This window comes from Anguilla rostrata, chromosome 18 (assembly GCF_018555375.3).
Source record: "Anguilla rostrata isolate EN2019 chromosome 18, ASM1855537v3, whole genome shotgun sequence".
Lineage (NCBI taxonomy): Eukaryota > Metazoa > Chordata > Actinopteri > Anguilliformes > Anguillidae > Anguilla > Anguilla rostrata.
This window is the reverse complement of record NC_057950.1, coordinates 25,300,513-25,325,911: the sequence shown is the minus strand read 5'-3', so window position 1 is coordinate 25,325,911 and position 25,399 is coordinate 25,300,513. Positions and strand designations below refer to the sequence as shown.

Here is a 25,399-nt window from a genome sequence, read left to right as displayed (position 1 = left end):
TTCTAGGCTTTTTACATAAGGCAAATACGCAAATTCGAATTTCGGGTTATTTTTCCTTTATTACATATTTTGTCTCCGTTGTAAATCGTAATATTAACCTCGAAATTTCGTTCCAGTCGCCGTCTCTAGTTCTAGCCTGCATATCACACAAAGACGGATGATAGGCTATAGTAGGCCACATCATCGGAGGAGTACCTAGTGGAGTGACCTCCACCCACACCGGCTCTGGACTCTTCCTTAGCGAGTCAGTTTAAAACAGGTCCATGCTAACTGTAACATAGAAATTGTTCTGATTGGCCCATTTTTACTGCTGAAAGAAGAAGTTACCATTATAAGCGGATTGCAATTTTCTCAATTGCCTACTTGGAAAAATAACCTGAGGCAAGATGTAAAATAAATAAATAAATAAATAAATAAGGGGAGCTTGATCTGCATAATGAATTGCCGTTTTTTGACGAACAGCCTAATCTCTTTTAGTGACCTATCATCTTAATAATCTTTCTTTTCGTTACGTGCAACAAAATCTACATGTATAGTCAGTATGATTTGTCTTACTGTGGATATGACTGATGTGGGCCTCTCAGTTCTAGGTAAATAGGTTATTGCAAAACGTCAAAATCTAGGCTATAACTTGGCCTATATGTGAAATATTAAATGGCGTGTGTTGCAGAGTCTCATTCTTCTCCGGCTTGATAAAAATCTATTTTCTGTCATTACTTCTCTGAGAATAGGATCGCTCTTTCGGAGCTCCACCATCAGGACCGGGTAATACACTGCAGTGTATTAGTTTCATTTGAACCTCCCCCTGCGCCGGCCGCCCCAGCAGCACGGCGAGCACGCGCTGCAGTGACCACCTCGCAATGGGACAACCGCTCTGACGGGACTACTTCAGACAGAATACAGAAAACCTGGCGACTTCTCCGAAATATTTGATAAATACAATCCCGTATAACGAATTGTCTTTGCTTTCCCACCTCGAGAATCGAACCTATGAATTATAAGTATGGGGAAAGCGTTTGGTTTATTTTTAAGAGGCATCACTTTGTTCTTTGGGCTGTTTGGTGAAGGTAAGGCTTCGTTTATTTTTCTTGCAACGTATGTTTATTTATTTTATAGTGGTGACAGCAAATGCGTGTTGTGACAGCAAGTACAGTTGGCCAAGTTTGATGTTGATGTTTTTGTCGTTAGACAACCAACTTTCAAGGACCTTTCAATCAGCGCGCGGATTTTACTCCTCTGCCTTTACAAAAAGGAGGAAATTCACCTATTTAGTTGATTGACTTTGTTAACTAGTAATTCAGAGCTAATATTTCTGTGGCCACTTTGATCAAAAAGGACAAAAGACAGAGACATAGCCTGTTGTAGCTTACTTAGATAAAAGACGGCACAGACTTAAAATGCAAATTGAATTATTTACGCAATCTATTCCCTTCGCATTTAAATTGGATTTGAACAGTTTAATGCGTCGCAATTTGCAAATTTCCCGTTCTGAAATGTCCCACGCTTTTCCTCTGTGTGTATTAACCGCGTTGGGGCTATTTCCTCGCGATGGCAGTTCTGATTGTTGCCGAGTTTGTAAAGGAATACGCAGGTGACGCGGAGTGGGAAACGAACCTGTTGGTTTTGGAACGGTATCCTCTAGAAAGACGAACATCATTGCTAGACACTGATGTGGAATTTACCATATCAAATAGAATCTGAATGTCTAACATTAGCCTATTTCCGGATGCGAAATCTGATATCTGAATCTTACAGTTGGCTATACTGATTGTACGGCATAAGATAGCCTGTGCGTTTTCTATTCTATAGGCTAAGGATTTTTCTGTCCTGAGAATATTATAGAAAACACAATTTATTCGGGTTTAACAGATGTTGTAACTTCATTATGGTCTCCGCAAAAGACATTGCTTACGGTTGAGACGTCATTGGTAGCCCTATTTAAAATTGAATTTGTACAGTAGCCAGGCTACGGTCAAATGTAATTGTATTGGAGAAAGTAAATGCACGCAACTCGGAACCAACCGCTGAGGTACTGAACAGAGTTTGAAGGTTCTAAGGATCTGCCTGGCATCTTAAGATCTAGTGTCAGCGTCGCATGGGTTAAAAACAATGATAGCAAACATAGACAATATACTGTAACCTAGAGATTTCAGTTTACTTTTAAGGCTGGATTCGAAATCCTATAACTAAAAACCACAATTGGGCGAACGAAAGACCAGACAAAGAGGAATAAAGGTGACCCGAAGTGGTCATGCAGACCTGCACAGTACATACACTACTGAACCTTAAATAAATCGCACAACCCACCTTCATTTACACGGATATGTTTTCTCTTTATTAATTACGAGAATTTACTAATGTAAGGCAACATTCTCTAGACGCGCTCGTCCACAGCAACAGTTGCGGCGGGTGGAATAAAAGAGCGCGGTGCTAGCATAATACGAATTAAATCACACACGGGTTGGGGTGTTCGGCTCTCTGTACAGTCTTTCTGTCCCAAACAACTGCTATGGTGTTAGAATGAACTGAATGTTTTACTGGGCACAGAGTGATACGGACCTTGCTTGGATTTCTCTGGGTCTAAGCCCCACAGACCGAGCGACCAAAATGCAGACAGCAATCACAATATTATAATCCCACACTAAAACCCCTCCAACTGAACTAACACTGTCTTCTCAAACCCACTATATTTAAATAGTTACTCATGCCTGAGGAGTCTATGAACTGCAGTGTAGGGCTCTACCCAGGCTGCATGTCTCTAGCACGTGGCACTCGCAAAACACTTAGAACAAAACCTTTAAATACATTTGTGAGTGTACCATAAATACAACACGAGTACAGTTTACAGCGGCCATAATATAGGTGTATGTTCATAGGTTTATGAGTATTGCATAATGACTATTGTTTTTCTTGTATGCCTGCTGAACAATAAATACATGTGTAATATTTAATTTCAGTCTGTGGCTGAACTGCACCTAAAAACATAAACAGAAAAATACATAAGTTAGATCTCTGCAACCTTGAAATCATTTTAAATATCACTACTGTCTTCACCATTTGTGTATAGGCGTTCATAGTAGTTCATTTGAATATGTAATGTTTTCAAAGATTGCAATAGCATTTATTACATTGTTCCTGCAACTATCTTTCTATGTGTGTTTTCATAGCAGACAGTAAAGGTAAACATAAGTAAATGCTTTCAACAGATTGAAATATATGGTCAATATTTAATCTGTGCCGGTGCAATCATTCTTACATCCAACATTCTAAATTGCATCCACCATTCTGATTCCAAACTGAAGTTGATTAATTTGTTGCGAATTACTAAAACGGCGCTATTTACGCGACGTCAATACACGGAAATATTTGAAAAGGGGTTTTCCTTTGTGCCCAGGTAATGAACTGGTCCTCAAACAAACAGGCGCGCTCCCTCCCCTCTGAGCTCGCGCAGAGCTGGGTGCTTCCCCCTGAACAAAAGGCACACGCGCGGGTGCGAACGTGCGGGCAGGTGGCGGACAGGTGCGCAGGATCCTGAGCAAACATGCACTGTTTGCCTGCAGGAGAGGGATGCTGCCAGTAAAATAATGGGACTCGCTGTGATGATAACGGATGGAGCCACAGACCCTCATTAAAAGAGCCCCACGTGGGTTGGCTGGTCGCTCGGGAAATGCAACTGGGTATTTTTTTTCCTAAGATAACCGAATCCACACCTGTGTCAAAATAGTATTTTTTTTCCTTTAAAAAAAAGAAAAAGAAAAAGAAAAAGAAAACATATATATGTCAATACTCAGTTTCATTCTTTGAATATCCAGTAATACACTGTTTTATTATCTGTAAATTCACATTCCCTGTAGAAACCCCAAATGCGTGTATACATAAGTTAAGAGGAGGTGACAGCTCATGCAGCATGCAACTCACATCTCAATATCCCGGAATGCACGGGGACTTTTTTACCAACTGAAAATTAAAATATATATATGATGTTATAAATGTCAGAATATTGTGGAATATTTAGAGTACTGTAAGTTGTCTTGGCAAATCTTAGATAGGCTTTGTGCTTAAACAGACTGGCATTACACAGGATTTATTTTTTACTTTTTGCTCTTCACGTATCTTTTAAGTGTGTTCTTACAACATATTTGGTGGGAAGAGTTGTAAATGCATAATAAACAACATGATCAGTGAGTGCAACCTCAATCAATATCTGAGTACGAAACTCTTCCAATATTGTTTCTTGTTTAACAGTAGATCTTTCCTCCTCTTTCATTTTTTTGGACCCATTTCATTCCTCTGATTTCCTTTTTTATTGAAGGTTTTGTTTTAGAATGAAGACTCACAGAGTATTTTCCCTGTATAATCAGTGGCCTACTGCATTTCCCATACTGGTACAGCAGTTCCTAGCAAATGCTTCTCATTTGAGAACAGACTGCAGTACCTCAAGTGTCCTGAATGTGGCCTCCTGTTTGATAGCACTTTGCAATCGCCATATTAATTAATTAAATGCCTGGTTCTGAGAAAGCTGTGGTTTCTTTAGTGCTTCAAAATTCCAGTGTGGTTTTCAATATTCCGTGAATGACATCATAAACCCACTTCAGCCACAAATTGAAGGGTTTCACAAATGCTTCCTTGTATGGCCTGGAAGAAATTGTATTTCGCATCAAATTTGTGATGATTTCAGAGGACCACTTTTATCAGTGGTTTTCTTGGTATGGGTGTCTTAGTTTGCTGGAAAATAAGTATTTCCATTGTTAAAAGGAACCATAATTCTGTACTAAACATTGGCACTACCGATACTTGCATATGTTAAAAGAAAAACATAAAATACAAATTCACAGAAGACTGATCTATTGTTTTGCTTATTTTTTTTATCATATGCCCATTAGCAGTTCACTCTGTTCTTTCACTGTTCTTATTAATTCTCTGTTTAGTTTGGTCACCACATGGTTGAAGGTAGCTGGATTGCGTCAGCTTCTGTTGTAGTAACGTTATTATTATCATCATAGATATTGTTTTACCAATCTGGATTATGCAAAAACCTCTGCCATTAAATACTGCTTCACTGGTTGGCAAAATATTTTTGGATATGAATTCACCTGAAGGACTGTTAGACTGCATCACTAGATTTGTGACATTAGTATATACAAGGAAGACCATGTACTTTACTTCCTGAGTCTGACTTTACCGTCAGTCAGGAAATTGTCAGTGATTATTTTGAGTGTGTGTGTGTGTGTGTGTGCGTGCGCGTGTGTGCATGCATATTGTTTGACTGAAAATTAAATGTGATAATATTTATTGCCTTGGTAAATGCCATTTTTAAACTTTACAGTTACCAGTTACAACAATTTTTCATTTGTTTAGCAGGCATCTTTGCCATGACAACTTACATTTTCATATTTTAAACAATAATATTCATCATTCAATTGTTTTCAGACATCTTAGGCATTGCAAGAATACTTCTACTGAAGCAGTGAACATTATTTTGCTGAAGGGCGTTGCTGCAGAAAAATAAAATAAATAAATACATAAATAAAACAGCAACCTTCAGTAATCGTGCTCTGTTAGCTTACTTACTGTCAAAATGCCACTGGCTTCACTGCTACTTATTTCCAGTTGTTTTTAAATACAAAAAAAGTTCAAATTGCGTTATGCTAGTCTGAAGAATCGCATTTGTATTTATTGGAAAGCCTTCAGCCAATGAATGAAAAGAAATCTTTTTTTTCAATGTTTGGTAACTTCATTCAGTAACACTGACAAATGTGTGGCCGTGATTGGTTGTGACAGATTTTGGAGTAGAATACATTGCTGTCTGCGTGGAGCCTCTGATTGGTTAGAATCTCAGTGGGAGAAGGAGGATTTTTTTTCCCCCTTTGCTGTGCATTTATGTTGTCACTCAGAGCAGAATTGAATCAGAGTGTACTCAAGCTTGCCTTGTCTTTCCAATTCGGGACATTTCTCGCTGGCAGAATGTGGGGGCTCTAAGGGTGGGTGTGTGTGTTTGTGTGTGTGTGTGTGCCTGTGCGTGTGTGTGTGTGTGTGTGTGCATGCGTGCGTGCGTGCGTGTGCCTGTGTGTGTGTGCGCGCGTGCGCGCGTGCGTGCGTGCGTGTGTGTGTGCCTGTGCGTGTGTGTGTGTGCGTGCGTGCGTGCGTGCGTGTGCCTGTGTGTGTGTGCGCGAGCGCCTGCATGCACTCGTAGGTGTTGATGTCGAAGGCTAGTTAACTGCTCACATATTAACAGGCAGTGACACTTCACATTGAAATCACTGCCAGCAAGAGCCCAGCGAGATTTTCTTCTCAGAGCGGAAAAACGATTTCCAGAAAGCGACTTCATAATGACCTCCTTTGTCTCTGTGAATCTCTTTTTAATTTTATTTTTATTGTAAGTTAAATGCATATCGAGACAGTACATTTACAAGAACAACGACATCCAAAATGCTAACAGCCTCTAATGTAAGCTTTCCTAAGACACAGAACTCTCGTTTTTGGTTTGTGCCTGTTTGGTGGAGACAGTGTCTAGAGTCTGTGTCAGAAATAGAAATGCATTGCATAAATATAAAGAAAATTTCTATTTACAGGACATTAGTAGACTTAGTAGACAGCAATGATACATATTGAGCAATTTGGATACATGCTGTTTTATGTGTTTCACACTGTAAGAAAAATACAGAAACAGCTTTATCTTCTCTTTGCTAATCAGATGGCAGTGGTTTGGCAGTGCTGTTGGTAGGGTCATAACAGAGTGTCATCAGTGACAGTAGCTCTCGTGGCTCTGCCCAATCAAGTTCATCCAGAATGTTCTTGGCCATTGCATTAAAAATAATAAAATCCAGGGCTTTCCGGACTCATCAGTTGCGGTAATGTGAGAGACTCTGTGTGAAGCAGGACCGCGGGTCAGAGCCGTAATGGCTCCACGGCTTCCCGTCTTGCGGCCTGCGGAGCCGTCCGTCACATTGGCTGGGGGGGTTGCGGGGGGTGCGGTGCGATTCCATTTGCATTCATCTCTTCCTCGCAGTTCTGTGGTTAGCATTAGCTTGCCGATGTGAGTGGATAGTTAGCGAACAGGAGTAAAATCGCAGTGATCAGCAGAACTGACTGAGAAACTCTCCCTGAGTTTCATTCTGGGGGCTGAGCAGGGCATGCTCTCCTCCTGCTGGAACTCTGCTCTGTGCGGTTCACATTTTTGCGTGCATACAAACACACAACGGCTTAGCTGCATGTGTAAATGACATTTTTTTCCTGCTCGTGTCACCAAACAACTAATGTTTTCTCCATTTATACATCGTATCAGATTGCAAAGCAAAACAAAAATGAGCAGAAAGTAACAGATTTTCTCGAAAAGACCAGAAGCCCTGCAGTATTGAGTCTGTGTGACTGCACGTGCGTGCATGTGTGCATATGTGTGTGTGTGTGTGTGTGTGTGTGTGTGTGTGTGTGTGTGTGTGTGCGTGTGTGCGTATGTGCGTGTGTGTGTGTGTGTGTGCGCGTATGTGTGTGTGTGTGTGTGCGTATGTGTGTGTGTATGTGTGTGTGTGTGTGCGTATGTGTGTGTGTGTGTGTGTGTGTGCGTATGTGTGTGTGTGTGTGTGTGTGTGCATATGTGTGTGTGTGTGTGTGTCTGTGTGTGTGTGAGTATGTGTGTGTGTGTGTGTGTGTGTGTGTGTGTGTGTGTGTGTGTGTGTGTGTGTGTGTGTATGTGTGTGTGCGTATGTGTGTGTAGATCAGGTACACAGACGCTCTCAGGCTTTTGTCCATTAAATTCATATGGGAAGCTGTTGGCACAGCTCTGTTGTCTTAGCATGCCAGATCACTTAATGACTGATACCATTAAGCTGGGCTTGCTTACTCACCAGGAACGTTTCCACTGGAAGGCAGTGCAGTATGTGGTCCTCCAGCAAACTGGTACAGTGATGGGAATGGAGGGCTGAAGATTATTCATCCCTGGGATGAGTCACTACACCAGCCCCATGACTCATGGCTGCTGTTAAACGAGCCATGTCATTTACCAAAAGGGTATGGATGCTAACCCTGATGTTTGGGTCAAATTCCTGAATCTGACCTAATCATATCTAATCATGAATCTAATCATACCTCAGTGCTGTTTGGATACACTGCCCCCTGAATTCACTACCCACCTCTAAATGAGAAATTACCTGCTAGTTGACCTTCTTGGGGCCATAAAAAAATGTATATCTTTATGGACCTTGTAGTCTTTCCATGACATTGGCCCAGAGCGTGCCTGTGTAAGTGGCTCCTCGGTTTATGAATTTGCATTGATTTACCGCAGGCTCACCTTTAGCGGGGGCTGAAAGACGTCCTGGGTGCGGCGAAACAAAGAGCAATCACGATGACGATGAGGGCGGCTGCTGTCCAATGAGACATGATCCGCTTGCAGAAGGACTGCAGGCTGTCTGCAGACTCGCTCTTAGGATGGGAAAAGGACGTCCTGTCTGTCTCAGCCTAGCAAGGAGACACAACGAGAGTAATTACACACACACACACACACACACACACACGCACACATATATATATACATACAAGTAAGAGCTAGCACTATCCACAGGAAGCTACACACTACTACTACAAGAAAGAGCTAGTGCTATCCATAGGAAACTACACACAACTACTAGAGAGAGTTAGTGCTATCCACAGGAAGCTACACACTACTACAAGAGAGAGCTAGCTCTAAACACAGGACGCTACACAGTACTACAAGAGAGAGCTAGCTCTAAACACAGGAAGCTACACACTACTACAAGAGAGAGCTAGCGCTAAACACAGATTAATAGCTCAGTGGAAACAGCCTGTGGGCACCTGGTATGGATGGAACTAAGGTAATGGAAACCCAAGGACTGGCGGTACAGGTATATCATCCTGTATTTGTAATGTTTGGTCTGGACCGTACAACTTCACAACACAGAAAGCAATCAGATAGCAGGGCCCCTGCAATCAGGCTGCCAGAGAACCTTCTGCTTTACCTTACACCTAAACCTTTAAAATACAAATATCTTCTGCTTTACCTTTCATCTAAAACCTTTTAAATACAAAGGCTTGTAGCTGATTTTGATGTTCAGCCAGTCCATATTCTCTACAATCAATAATTTAGTGAGACCTAGAAAACCGAACGATCTGCTGGACAATTTCCCGGAACCAGTGCTGTCTGTAGTCTCATAAACTCTGCAGCCCTACAGACTACTGTTAGGGGCCAGCAACAGTTGTTAAGATTTAAAATGTCATTTTGCATATTATTTTTACATAAAATTTGCATAAATTTCCCTAGCCATTGACTTTGAATGGAACTAAATCCTTACTGTATGCTTCTACTTCACCTGCATTTAGCGGTAATGTATGAGTCATATATATATATATATATATCATTCCTAGGCAGAAGAGTATGTTTTTATGTCTTATATAAACAAAAAAAGTTACACCTTCAATTGCGCTATTGACAATGCACTAAATTAATTAATTAATTAAATAATTGTATCATACTAGCTATGATTGCTCATGTTCACACATTGCTTCCTCCATATATCATTATTTATTGTTATAGTTTGTCATCAATATTGATGATAGTTCATACATTCATCATCAGTTTTGCTCCCTTGGGACAACATCATGGTTTAGCCATATCCTTTCATTTTTTATATTTTAAGCTGTAATTGGGCAGATTTTCTCTCCAGTGGAGCCAGACTTGGCCTTGGGCATAAATTGGGGGTCCTGGGTGTGGCAGTCTTCCTGTCTGCAGCCCTCAAGTGAGCTCTGACCCCACTCGCTGACCCCAACAGTAATGCCTGCGATCAACAGGCAGTCTCAGGACAGAGCCATCAGCTGATCAAACCCTTTATTTATGTGCATTTCCGGATTTCCAGTCTTCACACTTTACTTCATCAGCAATCCTTGGGACCGCTTGAATAAATCTTCCTCCGCACATGACTTATTTAGTTAGTAATTTGATTTACTCCTTTGCTACATTTTATAATTTAATTTTCACGTGTCTGTTCAGTTACGGACAGATTATAAATCTTTTCAGATTTCTCTCACGGTTTCACAGCATTTCTCTTAACGTAATTGGAGCTGTGCTACGAAGACCGGCTTATTTGCTAAAGTGTTTCTGCTTTGTATTATATCAGGACTTCAATTACGCTGACTTTGCTGGGATGTCTAGAGAAAGTGATCCCTTTTTTCTATGACAGGGCTGTTTTTTTGCAGACTGAGAATGTGGCGCTTATGAAAACAGCACTGGGGGTGGGTTTTGTTACAGCCGGTCTTGCTTTTGTATTTATGTTTGTTTTTCAACTCAATGCAAGAAAAAAAAAAAAAAACTGCCCATTATTCAATCATGGTTCAACATTTCTGAATCAATGCTCTTTCAAAGGAATTGAGTAAATGAATTTATTAGATAATAAAAGTATATTAGGTAATAAAATATTATATACTGTCTTTTGAGCATTTGAAAATCAAATGAACATGCGCATACAGTTACACTCCTGTGTTTTTAAGGTGAATATTTTGGACTATGAACCCAGTAACTGGTATTCTGATGTTCTCTAATAATTAAGAACATAAACATATGATCTTGGCCTAACCGAATTATCAAAAATGGCTATGCCTACAACTATACTTATTTGTGCCAACATGGACTGTTACCTGTAATAAAACACAAATAGAAAAGGGTCACACATAGACGTATAAAATTGATGTCATAAAAAGTATTATTTACAAAACCCTACGTTACAAGCCTATCTGCTTGTCAGGACTTTGAATAGACAAAACAGTTGAACATCAGTGATACAGACTGCTGTCAGAATTATATAGCAAACTTCAGACAAGATAGCTCTTAAGTTGGTATTTTCCCTAAGCTAATTGCGAAACCTTACAAAAAATATATTTTAATAACTATTAGTTTAAAATTAAAGAACAGACAATATACTTAGTGACTTGCGAAAAATAAACAATGTTTTTTTTTTTTCTCAGTAACAGAGGCTACTCTCTCTTTCACTGCTGAGAGTACAGAGACTGTGGCTTCCGGTTGTGCGATGCGGATATTTGTGTCGTTTAAGGGTCACATTTCCATTACACGCATCGGCGAAATCTAATTTGCTTTTGTGTACGAGGACAAGGAGACATTGATTGAAATAGTGTCCCAAGGGCAGCTAAAGCAATTTTTTTCATGGGCGTTGACAAGTTATTTTCAAGCGGCCAGCGATGCATGATAAGTTTGAGCGATCATTTACAGTGGCGGGCGATGCACAGCCCGAGCGCGATCCCTTCCCCTCTGAACCCTGCCTTCAGCCCGCCGAAGGTTGACCGTTCTGTTTTTACGGTATGTTGCCGTACTTTGTTGCGTTAAGTGCGCTGCTCGCCCATGGAAATCAGCTGACTTTCTAACATCCCCTCTTTGATTTCAACGGGTGCTTCGTTAATTAGGCTGATGGGAAATCATTGCTGATGTACGCAGAAGGTGTGGCTGGCTCAGACTCCGTGTCTGACTGGACAGCCTTTCCCAGAGAGAGAGAGAGGGGGAGAGAGAGAGAGAGAGAGAGAGAGGTGTGAGAGTGTCAACACTTTGTATGGAAATGTAACTATTTATTTACTTGGCAGGCATTCTAAGCCAGAGTAGTTTACTAGCTTACAAGGCTTATATGGCCTCATGTTTGAAATTCATATCAAAAGTGCAATAAAAGCGTAGGACCAGATTCAATCAACATTTGTTCATGAATTGTATTTAATTCAATTAAAATTGACGAGATAACCAAAAATGAGCTTAAAACAGTTTTAAACTCACATTAAGGACAAACAATTGAATCCCCCTATTCTGATGGTATTGCTTTGTATTTAAAGGAAAATATTTACACCACACACACACACACGCGCGCGCACGTACACACACATACACACACACACATTATGAGACTGCAATCCTTTCTTTTTGTCCTGAGGTTTTTTTTATCTTTTATTTTGAGAGCGACCAGCTGACTAACAAGTATACAGTACCTATTTAGAAAGCATTAATGACTGACTTTCTTAATGTGTAAGTGTCAGAATTTCTTATAAATATGCATACGCCTGTATATATAACACACCCAGACATACAAAGAAACAGAACTTAGGTCACATGCTCAGATGTTAGTAATATGAAAATATGAAGATTTCACTAAATAAAATTAAACGTTTTCATATGATGTTTACATGTTGCAAACTCCTAATAGTCAAACTGTTTGTTTTTTTTAAAGACAATTTCAGTTGGAGTATTCTGTAATAACAGGTACTAAACAGTCTTTGATGTAACAAACTACAATAGTCAGTTTGGTGATATTTATGCATTCCAAACTGTATAATTTTTTTCTTTTTTTGCTGTGTAACAACTCAAGGTCTTTATTGCTAGTCTTCAATGGAGTTCCCTGTATTGGTAAATACTGTGAAAATGATAAATAAACCCTCCCCATATACCCTCTACTAGCTCACTTTGTACCATTTAGCATCTTTATGGTTTGTCTTGCCGACTTTTCCTGACTGCCACTTATGATAAATGAAAATGACTGTAAACCATTTTTAGAAACTTTTCGACATGAAGAGTGCTTTAGTGCATTATGCTTATCATATATCTGTAGTGCTCGATTGATTCCCAGTGCATACAATTTATTGTTCTCATCCTATCACTGCTCCAGATCTGGACTACACACTACATAAACTCTACTCTTATCACAGAGCTGTCGCTTAATGGGACCTCCACATCCCTGGAACATGTATGCACATTGTATGTAGTGCAGGCAAATTGCACACACGTGTTCATGCATAACATGTGCAATGTAACGTGTTCTGGTCAGCTCTGTGGTGAAGATCCCGTGGCATGTTCCATTCCTTGTTAGGTAGTGCATGGTGGGTCATATGTTAGGCAGTAATGTGGAGTATGGCTTTCAGCCCAGTCTTATAATCCAGTGTGGGACGGTACAGGAGTCACACCCTATGCCCGCCTCGCCTAGTCTTTTGAGAACGGCTCCCAGAAAATTATTCACTGGATAAAAATCACACAGAGTAAATGTGCCTTTCTGAAAGTTGTCATGTTCTGTCTGTGGTACCTGCACTATTTTGTCCAAGTTTACCCTAACTCGTCTTCAGATACATTTTGTCATTAAGTGAAATGAGGTCTTGAACAATGTTTCCTAATCGGCCTGCTGTAATAAAGCCTAATCTTAGTTTTGCTGATGAAGTATGTAAAGGCAGGTCTTCGGTTTGCACACCACCAGACGGAGGTGTGGGTTTAGTAATCATGCAGAAATGTCAGTATGATCAGGAGGTTTCATCTCCTGCAGGATAACACCTATTACAAACTCCCCAGCCAGCCAGTCTTTTACATTACCTACGGTGCACAAAAGCCTAACCCAGCCTCCAGGGCGCCCCATAGTGGCAGAGATGAGTAGTGTCACTCGACCCCTTTCTAACTTTTTGGACCATTTTTTTGAGACTGTTAATGTGTGCTTTACATAGTTATGAGAAAGAGAACCAGGTGCCTCCCATGCCAGTCAATTTCTGCATTTTTGACACATTCACTCTGACGGTGATTAATTTGATGCACACTCTATACCAGGGTTGCCCAATCATCTTGTTGGTTTTCACTCCAACCCTACCAAAGCACACCCCATTCAACAGTTAGAGATCTCATTGAGCTGCTAATTAGTGGAATCAGGCATACCAAAATTAGGGTTGAAATGAAAGCCTACTGGACGGTAGACCTACAGGAACAGGGTTGGGCAGCCCTGCTCTATACGTATGTACAATGACTTCCTAATTCCTGGTTATCCACACAAATGGCTTTGGACTGCTCCTCATGAGCTCAGAATGTTACTGAATATTCATTTGCCCTGTGTAGAGACAGGAAAACTTTCTCATGTATTTTTAAGACTCTTACGTCTCTGAGCAGTTCCATCAAACATATTGTGCTAAATCATAGGCCCATTTTCAGTAGTGATAGCCAATTTAAGGATTTATTTCAAGATCCTTTATTATTGAAGAGGTCATGATCTGAGAGACGAATTAGTACACACTGAAACACGTAGGCAAGGCATACTCCCGCACCCGTCATCAAACCAAAGGCATCTTACCCATGGGGTAGACCTTGCCCTCTGTCATCTGTCCCCATTATGGACAGTATAAATCATTTACTCATCCGATCACATCAGAAAAGTATGAGATTACGTGCCAGTCTGCTCATGCTGGTTATGTTATTGGTTGTCCTTGGCCATTGTTTCATGTTGGAAAAGCCTCTTGTCCTCTGCAGATGAGGATTATGATACATTAAAGTGCCCTCTCACTCACTCCCTTGCTTCTTCACTTTAAACAAGCTAATCATATTAATTCTGGGGATTTATGTCAGGTTTTTTCAACAGGAAGCTTTTGACATTTTTGAATCTCAGTCTTTCTTCCCTGTGAGGGGTTGAATGAGGATTTCAGGTTTTTTTTGTGACTGGATTAACTTGTGATAGTTTGGTGGATTGATGCTATTAACACCATGCATTGTTATGTGTGGTGGAGCTATTGGTACTAAATGAATCTTGCAGAAACTTGGATTTTTTTGTTTTGGCAATTACCTTTTTATGAGAGGTATGGAGCTACTTTGTAACACAATTTGTGTTCTTATCACTAGCTGGTACTAACCAGTGTCTTATGTAGGCTAACAGGGGATGTGGGTGGGGCTTAGATTGTTTTGTATTGCACTCACCTGGCTGATTGCTTTCTAGGTGAAACCAGCAGACTGAAAATGAACTTCCCCTTCCCTGCAGCGCTGAAGGTCTGAGAGATCAAAATGTCACATGGTCTTAGTTTTGTGGGTCAAAGGTATTGGCATCATGTTGTGAAAGTATCAGGTGGACTTAGTAGCACTGCTTGAATCATGCAGACATTTAAGAATCAATTTAAGATTTTTTGTGATGTTTTTGCTCCATTAACTGCTTGTTAATGGCTATTAACTATAAGTCTCATACATTGCATTGATTGACCTCACAATCTGATCTGTGGCTCACTTTTGTTGAGTCTGATTGGCATGTGCTTTGCCATTGTGGTGGAATGATTCCCAACACATTCATATATTCTGAGATTATTACAAGGCACTTTGGAGCTGTCCTATGTTATGTCTGCCATTTGATTCAGTTGATAAATTGTCTATTGGTTATTAATGAGAGATTCAGTTCTTTAACTCAATGTGTGTTCATCACTGCACAGCTTAAGAACAAGAATGCTCTTAACTGAACATTCTAATGGTGATGTCACAATCACTACTGGTAACTGAACGCAACACAGTTCTGGAACAGTGACTTAGAATTGTAACAAAACAAAACAAAAACAAAAAAAAAAAAAAAAAAAAAATACATTCCAAAAAACTTACTTTTCAAAGGGTTAAGTATCTTGCTCAAGGGTACACGTTTTTACCTGGGAACTGAATCAGCAACATTTGATTTACAAGCCCAGTTTCCAAACTGTTGTACTACACTACATTGTGCTACAATTTAAAATGTTAATGCGTGGGGACTAGTCTATAGGCGCAGTACAAGCACGACTCTCCACTGTGATGACATAGTGCGTATCACGTGCACTCCCAATGACATTATACCGGCACTAATATCTCAGTCACTTTGAAATCCGATTACATTTCCTACAAACATGATGAATGCAATGGTGTGTAATTTCCCCAGCAGAGCACCACACAGCAAACCCAATCAGGAGAGCTCTGTAGATCCCCTCTCCTGAATGCCAATCCGGGGTCAGTTAACCAAATTAATCATAACCGTGAATAAACCACTTCTGTGACAAATAAATAAATAAATAAATAAATAAAAGTTGACCCAGGGCTAGTTTGAGGGCAAACTCTCACTCGGTTTTATCTTACAAAACAGTGGATTTTTAGGAAGGTATTAACCTTGTATTGCACTGAAATGCAGAGCAGCGACTAAAATGTATACCTCAGTTTTCTTTGAGAATGGAACAGGAGCGTGAATCGCCGCCCTCCAAACCGAGGAAATCGCATCTCTGAAACAGCTCTTCACTGCAAGGCGATTCTCCGTATTTCTTACGAGAATCATGTAAAGAAATTATAAGCATTATGATCAATAACTTGCAATAATAACCCCCTACCCTCTACACTGTAGTTTCATGGACAGCCTTTTAGTTAATTAAATTATTGCAGAGTGCCACAGTAATGATTCTCATTAGTGTATCATCTTTAGAGAGGGAAGGATTGTGATATTGAAGGGAAATGGAAAGATTCCCCACTGAGCCAAACTGTTCCTTAATGAACTTCCCATCTATACATCACTTATTGCATTAAACCATATTTTTATTATTACATTGCCAATATTTTTCTATAATGTTTTTTTTTCCCCCTGCTGTTTAGTGTAATTCAACAATTACAAGACTGATTAGCAAGTGTCTCATTCTTTGAGCTGAACTGTCATTCACTAGTCCTTTTATTTATCTGGGAGGTGCTCTTATCAAAAGTGACATATAACATATTATTCAATACATGCAATGCAGTAAGGTTCAATGAACTCTAGTACATATACAATTGATCAAAATTGATTGTACACAATATACACAAAGGATCATGGGAAAAAAAGCAAAGCTGTAGTAAACATTGTCACGCACACTGACATGGCAGTGAGTGGAGGGGGAGGAATCAGTGTGGGTAGAGGGGATGGAGCCAGTGAGGATGGAGGGCAATGCAGTCAGTGAGAATAAAGGGGGTGGAGCCAGTGAGGATGGCGGGGGTAGAGCTAGTGATGATGAAGGGGGTGGAGCCAGTGAGGATGAAAGGGGTGGAGCCAGTGAGGATAGAGTGAGAGTGAAGGGGGAGGAGCTAGTATGGGAAGAAGGGGTGGGGCCAGTGAGGGTGGAGGGAGTGGAGCCAGTGTGCATGGATAGGTGTGGGGGGGGGTGGAGCCAGTGAGGATGGAGGGGGTGGAGTCAATGTGGGTGGAGGTGGGTAGCATAGAACCAGCAGAGAGCTAAGATGGGCAGAGAGAGAGAGCAGAGATTGGCCTAGATTATCAGGACTGGATTTTGCTTTGTTGGTAAGAAGCCTTATCAGATAGGACAACAGTGGACAGAAAGTAGAGGGAAAGGGTTTTGCTTTCCATTTCAGAATGATGGAATGTTGTAGCAGTGTTGTGCTGGTTTAAAGGAGCGTATGGTAAGTGTGACAGGACAGTATCAGGTCAGTGTGGACCGTAAAACCTGTGGTAGTTATCCTTTCTAGCGCTTATTGGGGACCCATCTTCCTGGTTGCTTTCTAAAGCAGGAAGTGGCTTTTGTGAGCTCACCTGGCTGTTGCCTTCTTGTTTGATCAGGGAAAGGCCATGTGGGAAAAGATTTGCACATAAACAAATCCTTTTTTCGATGACCGTTGCAGTTGATTGGTCTCTCTATTGATTGGCGGGTGGCCGGATACTTGACCTTCCAGATGCTTCTGAAAGCAGGTCATTAGGAACAGACGCATGGGACAGGGAGCTCGGGTTCAAAGGTCGAAGGCTTTTTTTTCTTCCTATTAATCACACGGCTCAGGTTTACGGCCGCTCCTAATTGGAGAGCCCTCTGACACAAGTCGACAGAGCGGGTCCAAGAGAGGTTTTGGTGATTCACCTTTCAGCATTGAGGTCATTCCCTTTGGGAATAAAAGTAACTTTAAGCTCCTAACTAATGAGCACACGTTAGTTAGGAGCTCCTCCGGTCTGTACGTTTCCTGGACCTGTTGAGTGCAAGGGACCCGGTACACTAACCTCACCCCTAAAGCTGTGAAATTTCAGCCTCCTTAGTCTTTCATTAGGGTTTTCTCTTTACTTGGTGCTATTTTAAATGTTATGTATTTGCATTACCCTATCTGCATTGACGTTATTTTGTATTGTATTGAATGTTATTTTAACGTGAATATGCAAAGGAATAATTTGAATTCTTGTATATTTTTTTCTTTTTGCCACATCAATTTAAGTATTGCATTGCTTTATTTAGAAAGTGTTGTTATCATCAAGTGTTGTGTCCATTTCGACGCAGAGTCCTTTTATAATCCCTCTAATTTCTAACCACATTTGTCCTGTACCCAGCTCCATTATAGCGTTATATACATAAAATACTTCACATAGTTAATTTTAGCCTGTGGTGTCCATGAGCGTGCTAATGCTTTTACTACTTACTAATAACGTCTGGAAAACACCTTGACCTTTTGCAGTGTAAGCGGTCTGCCACACAAACAGGAGCATGCGGTCTAATGTTTCTAGCCTGTGAGCAGATTTATTTATATATTTATTTCTTTTTTAATTTGTAAAAAGCCGGGGTTATTGTAAACTCGCCCCCTCCGCAAAGCTTTCGGCTCTCCGGCGAGCAGAAATCGATACGGTCGGATTGCGCTGCTTTTCCTGAAACGAGCGCGTCTGAGAGGGTAAAGTGTGGAAATAGGCGATAAAGCGGATTTACAGAATCGCGTAAGAAACAAACGCCATGGCCTTCTTAATATTTGCAAAGTGTTTCCAAGAACCCCAGAGTCACTTTGTGGAGGCCTTCCCGATATCACGGGGCTGGGAACCTACTGCCTCCATGTTGTTTTTGATACACTCAATTAATTAACCTTTGTATAAACTGCTTACTTTTTTCTGGCTTTCTTCCTGGAATCAAATTGGGTTTTGAATGATGTAAACCAATTGAATAGCGCATGGGTTAATGTTTCCAATATGGAGGGAAGAGCTATCCTCACTGGCGAATTTAGGCATTACTAAATTAGTGGCTGACCCTTTTCGGAGGTTAGCCTCCATTCCCTCTTACATTGACCCTGGCTACAGCCAGGTTTTATGGAAATATCTCCCTCTAGTGGAGGTATTGTGTGCTCGCAACTTCAATAAAAAGTAATACCATAATGCTTACTATTACTACTGCTACTAATAATAACACTTACTAATAATATTTGATCTATATACACAGACATATTTATTTTAATGAACAGAATGTTTACATGCAGAAAATACTGATGTTTTCCAGTCATCAGTTTTACTTTCAAAAGATATTACATAATTATATATTATATATATTTATCATATTCAGTCATCCAATAACGTATTCTTCCCTCTGTGTTTTAAATGATTCATTCCATGCATCATTGTTCTTATTGGTAAGCTAAGTCACAGTAAAAAATAGATCCAGTATCAGCTTGTGCATTAAGGATATTAGGTGTCACGGATATTGGTTTGCCATGTTGCAGCACAAACTTGCTTATGTAGTGTTGTGGTCACTGGTCGGCCTTGTGTTACGAGTGTATTTGAGGCATGTGGCCTCTTACTGTTGTTACAGTGACTGGACAATATGTATTACTGCATCTGGCCAAGCTGTTTGCCTTCCCCCCCGTTGAGGTAAGCGCGTCTTTTAATAAAGGGGTCGTCGGCCACTTCTGTCTTCAGGCGACCTGGACGAGGGCCGGACCTATCTTATAGATTAGACCAGGCTCTTGTCATCCAAGCGCGGCTAAATTAAATCAATGTCTGAAACCGGAGCCGCGGCCACAACTGCAACAACAGAAATAGAAAATCTTATTTGGCTGTCTGCTAATGACATTAGTGCGTTCCCTAAACGGCCACGCGCTGCCTTCGGACAGGAACACAGTAAAGGATACGATTACCCCGAGCGCGCGCATCTCCGTTTTCCTGTAAAACACACACGCTCATTATTGCATTTGATGGATTAGCCCTCGGCCCTGGCAGGTAATGACTCAGTTCTGCACGGTATTATGTTATAGTCCGTAATTAAGCTTCCCAAGGTGAACTCAAGGGGGACACGGAAACCACATTGGGTTGGACATGTTATAAGTGCATTAAAAGGATGAAGCATGTGCCCCGTGAAAGCTCCCGCTTCGGTTTCAGCCCGACTCTTGCGAAGTGAAACATATTTTAACTCGGCCACTTAATGGCGGATTAATAAATAATGGAACTGCTTAAACCTGTTGTGTGAGTGAATTGCTAGTCGTTCAGCCCTGATCTGCAGTAGCTCCTCTCGGTTTGCTCACATTGCATGGCGTATCTTAATAATGGCATATTAATGGAACTCGTGTTCTACATTTGTTTAAACCAGTACGACCATGGCTGCATTGTGCATACATAACTACAGTTAATTAGTAGAAAAAAATGTTGTACTACAGTAAATGTCAAGCATATAATAATAATAATAATAATAATAATAATAATAATAATAATAAAGTACATTTTGTTTATAAAAACCTATTACTGTGCAACAGAATATGGTTTTGACTGACAAAAAATACTGATGTGAGTAAGTATGAGAGAAAGGAGACCAGCTTCAAAAGGCATATCAATCAATATTACACAGCTGGCTCATTACTCTAATGAAACTGATCAATCAATGGCTCAGCCAACTGAGAGCAAATATTAATTAAACTGAAATCTCTGTGAACTAGAAACTCAAACCGACTGATGTACGGTAACCTGGATTTTTATGATAACATTTTCCCTCAACTTTATGTAAAGCGTTCATTCTTTCATTCACAAATAGTCTATTTTGATGATGGCCGAACTTTCCAACTAAACTACTTTCGTAAAAAAAAGTTAAAACTGCAAAACAAATGTTACAAAACAACTGTAACTTTGCCTTAGTAAATTATAGTTAAGAATCCAGGCCATTTTGTGTTGTGATGAGCGAGCAGTTGAAAGAGGCTTTGTTGTAAGGACGCTGTGCGAACACAGGGAGTGTTTTCCTGCGATGATGGACTGCGGATCCGTGCCTGCGTAATGTTTTATCAGGTGGACTGAGACTGCGTCCAAAACACACAGGCTGACGCAGGTCCCCTGTTTGCACTGAGAGTCATCGGCTCCCATAAAAATCAGCCTGCTGTCCCGGGCATGTGTTATCTTTATGGCACTGCAATTATTTATTTTCTGAAGATGGTACTTTGTACACAGATCGTGGTGTGACTCTACCTGCGTATGTGCGTGCGTGCGTGTGTGTTTGTGTCTGACTCTGTATGCGTGTGTTGTGTGTGCGCATCTGGGAGTGTGTGTGTGTGTGTGTGTGAGAGGCCATGTCCCTTTGCAGATTCTGAACCACAAGAGTGACTCTGTTACAGGGCTATGATCTCAGTTCAAATATTGTCGGACAAATGGAGTTCCCACTGAAACTGCTGATGGAAAAAATTGCATTTTAAACATTGAAAATGCAGTGATCTGTGAATAGCCACATCCGCACATCTGTCAGAGCTGCAGATCATGGCTGCTCTTTTGTAACTCAGTTATAAAAGGAGCCGTGTGTCTGACCCCTTGCATTTGCTGCGATATAAGGTCATGTTACCCTAAAATGTATTTTTGAGGATCTGATTACATTAGTATTAGTGGCCTGGCACTGGAGGGGTCTGCGGCTGGAAGCCAAATACTTTTTAGAGGTCCAAGCATTGCAGAGGCTGGAACATTCTTGTTTATATTATTATTATAATTATATCATTATTATATAGGGTAAGAGCTAGCTTAACAAATTCAGTTCGATTGTTTGAACAGCAGAGATCTTATCCCCATTAAATTATTGTTCTGATTGGCCACCTGGTGGCGCTACAGTGCACATGAAACAGTGTAGACATGACCCGTTTGACAGAGAATTACAAAATTTGGCCACTCTCCTCATGTGGAAAACAAATTAGCCTCCAGGTTCTGTAATTTTTTTTTTACATTTTCTGAAAAAAACATTTTAAATGCTTCTCCAAAAAAATTATTGACCAATTTGTACAAAATTTGGAATGGTGCATCGGTGGTGCTCTCAGAAATGGTCTGTACGGAGACAGGCTCACAGGAAGTGATTATTTATTTTCCCAGCATCCTGGCTACTCTCCCAGCCAAACCCCCTCAATCTCCAGATTTCCACTGCCCCTGTGAAGACTTTGAGACTGTAAATTCCATTCAGTTCCACTCTATTTCCCTGGCGCTTTTAACAGAGCTGCTATCAGCACAGAGAAATAGGAAAATGGGCCAGACCTAAAACCAATCAACCGAGGTTACAGATAAATAAATAAATAAATAAACAGAAAAAGAAACAGTTGGGAGTAAAAGCAGCCTAGCATTGGTGGGTAAAAACTCCCCTGTGGAACTGATTATTACCGTTGCTGTTGGTGTGCAGGCTGATAAAGCTGTGCCTTGTCTTTGACAGGTGTGTGGGGGCTGTACTTCCCCCAGAATGATTACTCTGAGGTGGTGTACGTGGGACAGGAAGTGGGCACGCCCGTGCTGCAGCTCCACGCGATGGCGGAGCGGGCGGCGGAGAGACCGCACTTCTACCTGTGCTGGGGCAACCCGCTGAAGCCGCCGCCCTACGCCGCCTGGTTCCACCTGGACGGGAGCACCGGGGTCCTGTCCATGAACAGGACTCTGGAGGGGAGGGACTTCGCCTCGCTCTGTGAGTCCAGCACACACCCCGTCAGACCACGTGACCCACTCAATACAGCCCGTCAGACCATGTGATCCACACAACACAGCCCGTCAGACCATGTGACCTACTCAACACACCCCATCGGACTATGTGACCTACTCAACACAGCCCATCACACCATGTCACCCACTCAACACAGCCCATCACACCATGTCACCCACTCAACACAGCCCATCACACCATGTGACCCACTCAACACAGCCCATCTCACCATGTGACCCCCTCATTCTGCTCACCTTACACAAACCCCCGGTCCCAATTCACCTCCTAATCACGCCCCCTCTGTTTCGAGTTGCGCTTAATTATGAGTGTCACTAATGTGAGGACCACTCACAAGCGAGGGCAGGCATCGAGGCGATAGGGAACATCAAAAGCAACGTGTGTGTGGGATGTAGTTTTATTCTGCTCTGACAAATTGGAATTTACTGATTGGAATGTACAAAGAATGAATTATTTTCAATGATAAATCATCACCACTTACAAGAATATCACATAACGGTTGGGCACAGTGAGCTACTTTGAACTGCCACGTTTGCATTACAAATAATGATTACCGCAACTTGGACTGGTGTTATCAGTACACTTTAATCAACGAAATTTGCATCATTTGATACAACCCTTGTTGGCGAACAAGACAACACTGTGATGACCAAGATAACGTCCTTTTGGAGAGGCATGACATGGCAGTCAAATCGCATTTGAATGTGGTTAGCTGTGCCATGCTTTAACAACTCTGGTAACGGCATTAAGCAATGCAATGCATTCTGGGTCAGCACTCGCTTTTATGCCAGCACTGTCATTTCCTCATTACTGAGGAACAGCCAGCATCCCTCGCTGAAATTTGGCTCACGCAGTTCTGGGACAGCTCTTGAACGTGGAGTGATTTGGAGGTGAGCTGAAGGTAGAGTGATTTTGAGGTGAACTGGGACAGTGCCAAAGAGATTAAACAACAACAACGCTTTCTCCAAAGAGGCAATGTACATGTACCCAGATGCCTTTTATGTTTTATTGTCATCCTCACCTGAGCAAGATCAAAGTATTTACTGTATAAGACCTGGAATATATCATTATTCTGACTAAGAGGGAATATTCATGTGCATCTGTGTTGGTAAGTGAATATGAATGGGAATATTTTTTGTAAAACTGATGATTAGTCAACAGAAACATAAAAGGTGGTCACAGTTTGAATGAAATGGAAATGAACGTAAATGTAACTGATTTGGATCATTTCAGAATCATTGTTTTTTTTTCAGTTGTACCCTTAGTGATGGGGAAAGTGTGCTTACATTTACTACAAACCAATCAGAAGGCTTTGCTATCTGTCGCATCATTCTGTGATTGTTTCAAACCAGCAAGTCATTCGCTTTTCACTTAAATGAAGGTTCATAAGATCTCTTTCTGATCTTCGTCAGCGATCGCGGTGTCGTGTAAGAATGGAAAGGACAAACATTAGCTAAACGAGCTACAGACCAAGTTGAAATGAATTTGGGCAGGAGTTTGTTCGTTCAGTGACGTCTCCATAAACGCGCCCGTGTTGAGCCGCGCGATGGTTTTGTCCCACGACAGACAGGGGCGGGGCGGGGACCTGGAAAAAGCTCGCTCTGAAGGCGGCGGCGTCGCCCAAACCCGTGCGGCACGCCACCTGCCTCCGCCACCCCAGCGTCCCCATCACCCTCAACTTCATCAACGCCACGGCGCCCCCCTGTGGCCACCTGAAGCTGGAGAGCCTGTGCTTCCCCGAGCGGGACTCCAACCCGCACATCAAGGAGAACCGGCTCCCCGGGCCCTTCCGCCAACTCCGCCGCCTCGCCTGGCAGGACGCCTGCCCCAATTTCACCATCTCCTACTCCATGGAAGCAGGTACGGTTCCTGCCGCCCGCCTGCGTGTCTGCGCTGCTCCGCACGTTCCGGAGTGGTGCGGATGCTTCCGGAAACGCAGCGCTTCTGTGTTCGAAAATCCGCCTCTGAGAAATATTCACCACACCCCCCTTCACTTTGGGGGTTGGGATGGAGACCCCGGTCTCCATACTTACCCTCCCATCTCTAGCATTTGGTTCTGTACACACTGCAGTGTCTAATACTGCTATCACAGCAGCCTTACGTGCATTTTAATGTGCACTGACGTCATCTATGTAAGTTCCAGCGCATTGAAAAAATGAAATATTGATCATGATATATTGTTTCTTCGGTGCTGCGTCGCATCCGGCGTAATGGGTTTCCCCGACGGCCCTTCTTCTCTCCCTCCCGACAGCGGACCTCTCCGTGCCGTTCGCGGTCAACGAGAACACGTCGGAGCTGGCGGTCTCCCGCTCGCTGGACCGCGAGGAGCGCGAGATGTACAACCTGGAGGTCGTGTGCACGGTGCGGACCGAGGACCGCCTGCACAAGGTCTTCGCCGCGCTGCTGGTCAACGTCCACGACGAGGACGACAACGCCCCCTACGTCAACGGCTCCGACACCGGGGAGGTGGTGCTGGAGTTCGGCCGCAAGCGGGTGGGTCGCGCCGCGCCGCCGCGGCGTTTGTGCCTCGTCCCGCTGCTCGTTCGAGATCATATGGATCACAGACTCCTCCCGGAAGGACGTCTGTTCTCATTGCTGACACCTTATCAAAGGTCTCACCCTGTATTTTAAACCATTGAAGTGTAGGTTTTTTTTTTCTGGAATGTTTTTTCAGAATTCTGTGTCAGTGTTCTAGAACTCCGTTGCTTTCAATCACCAGCAGTTATTGTGACATCAGCATTTAGAATGTTCGGTTAAGAACATTCCAATCACATATTTGTGATCTTACACCTTAATGGGTTAATGTATCATTTTCAGGTGGTTATCATCACAACCAGCTTATGCCGCCAAGCCCATTTTAACCCTTTAAGCACAAAAATGAAATACTGCTTTGCAATATGTTCAAACTGCTGGCAATGGTGTGGGGCCTGTTGGAACAACGGCTGGT

General features: G+C 41.9%; 1 protein-coding gene across 1 annotated transcript in view; it reads left to right on the top strand.

Annotated features, from left to right (window-relative positions):
- The first annotated feature begins 709 nt into the window (after positions 1–709).
- Positions 710–25,399, top strand: part of ret (ret proto-oncogene receptor tyrosine kinase) — a 38,631-nt gene continuing 13,941 nt past the window's right edge. The window contains exons 1-4 of the mRNA XM_064317323.1: positions 710–1,067; positions 22,174–22,419; positions 24,019–24,312; positions 24,704–24,945. Coding sequence (XP_064173393.1) covers positions 1,004–1,067; positions 22,174–22,419; positions 24,019–24,312; positions 24,704–24,945 — 846 coding nt within the window. The 5' untranslated portion in view covers positions 710–1,003. The remainder of the gene's footprint in view (positions 1,068–22,173; positions 22,420–24,018; positions 24,313–24,703; positions 24,946–25,399) is intronic.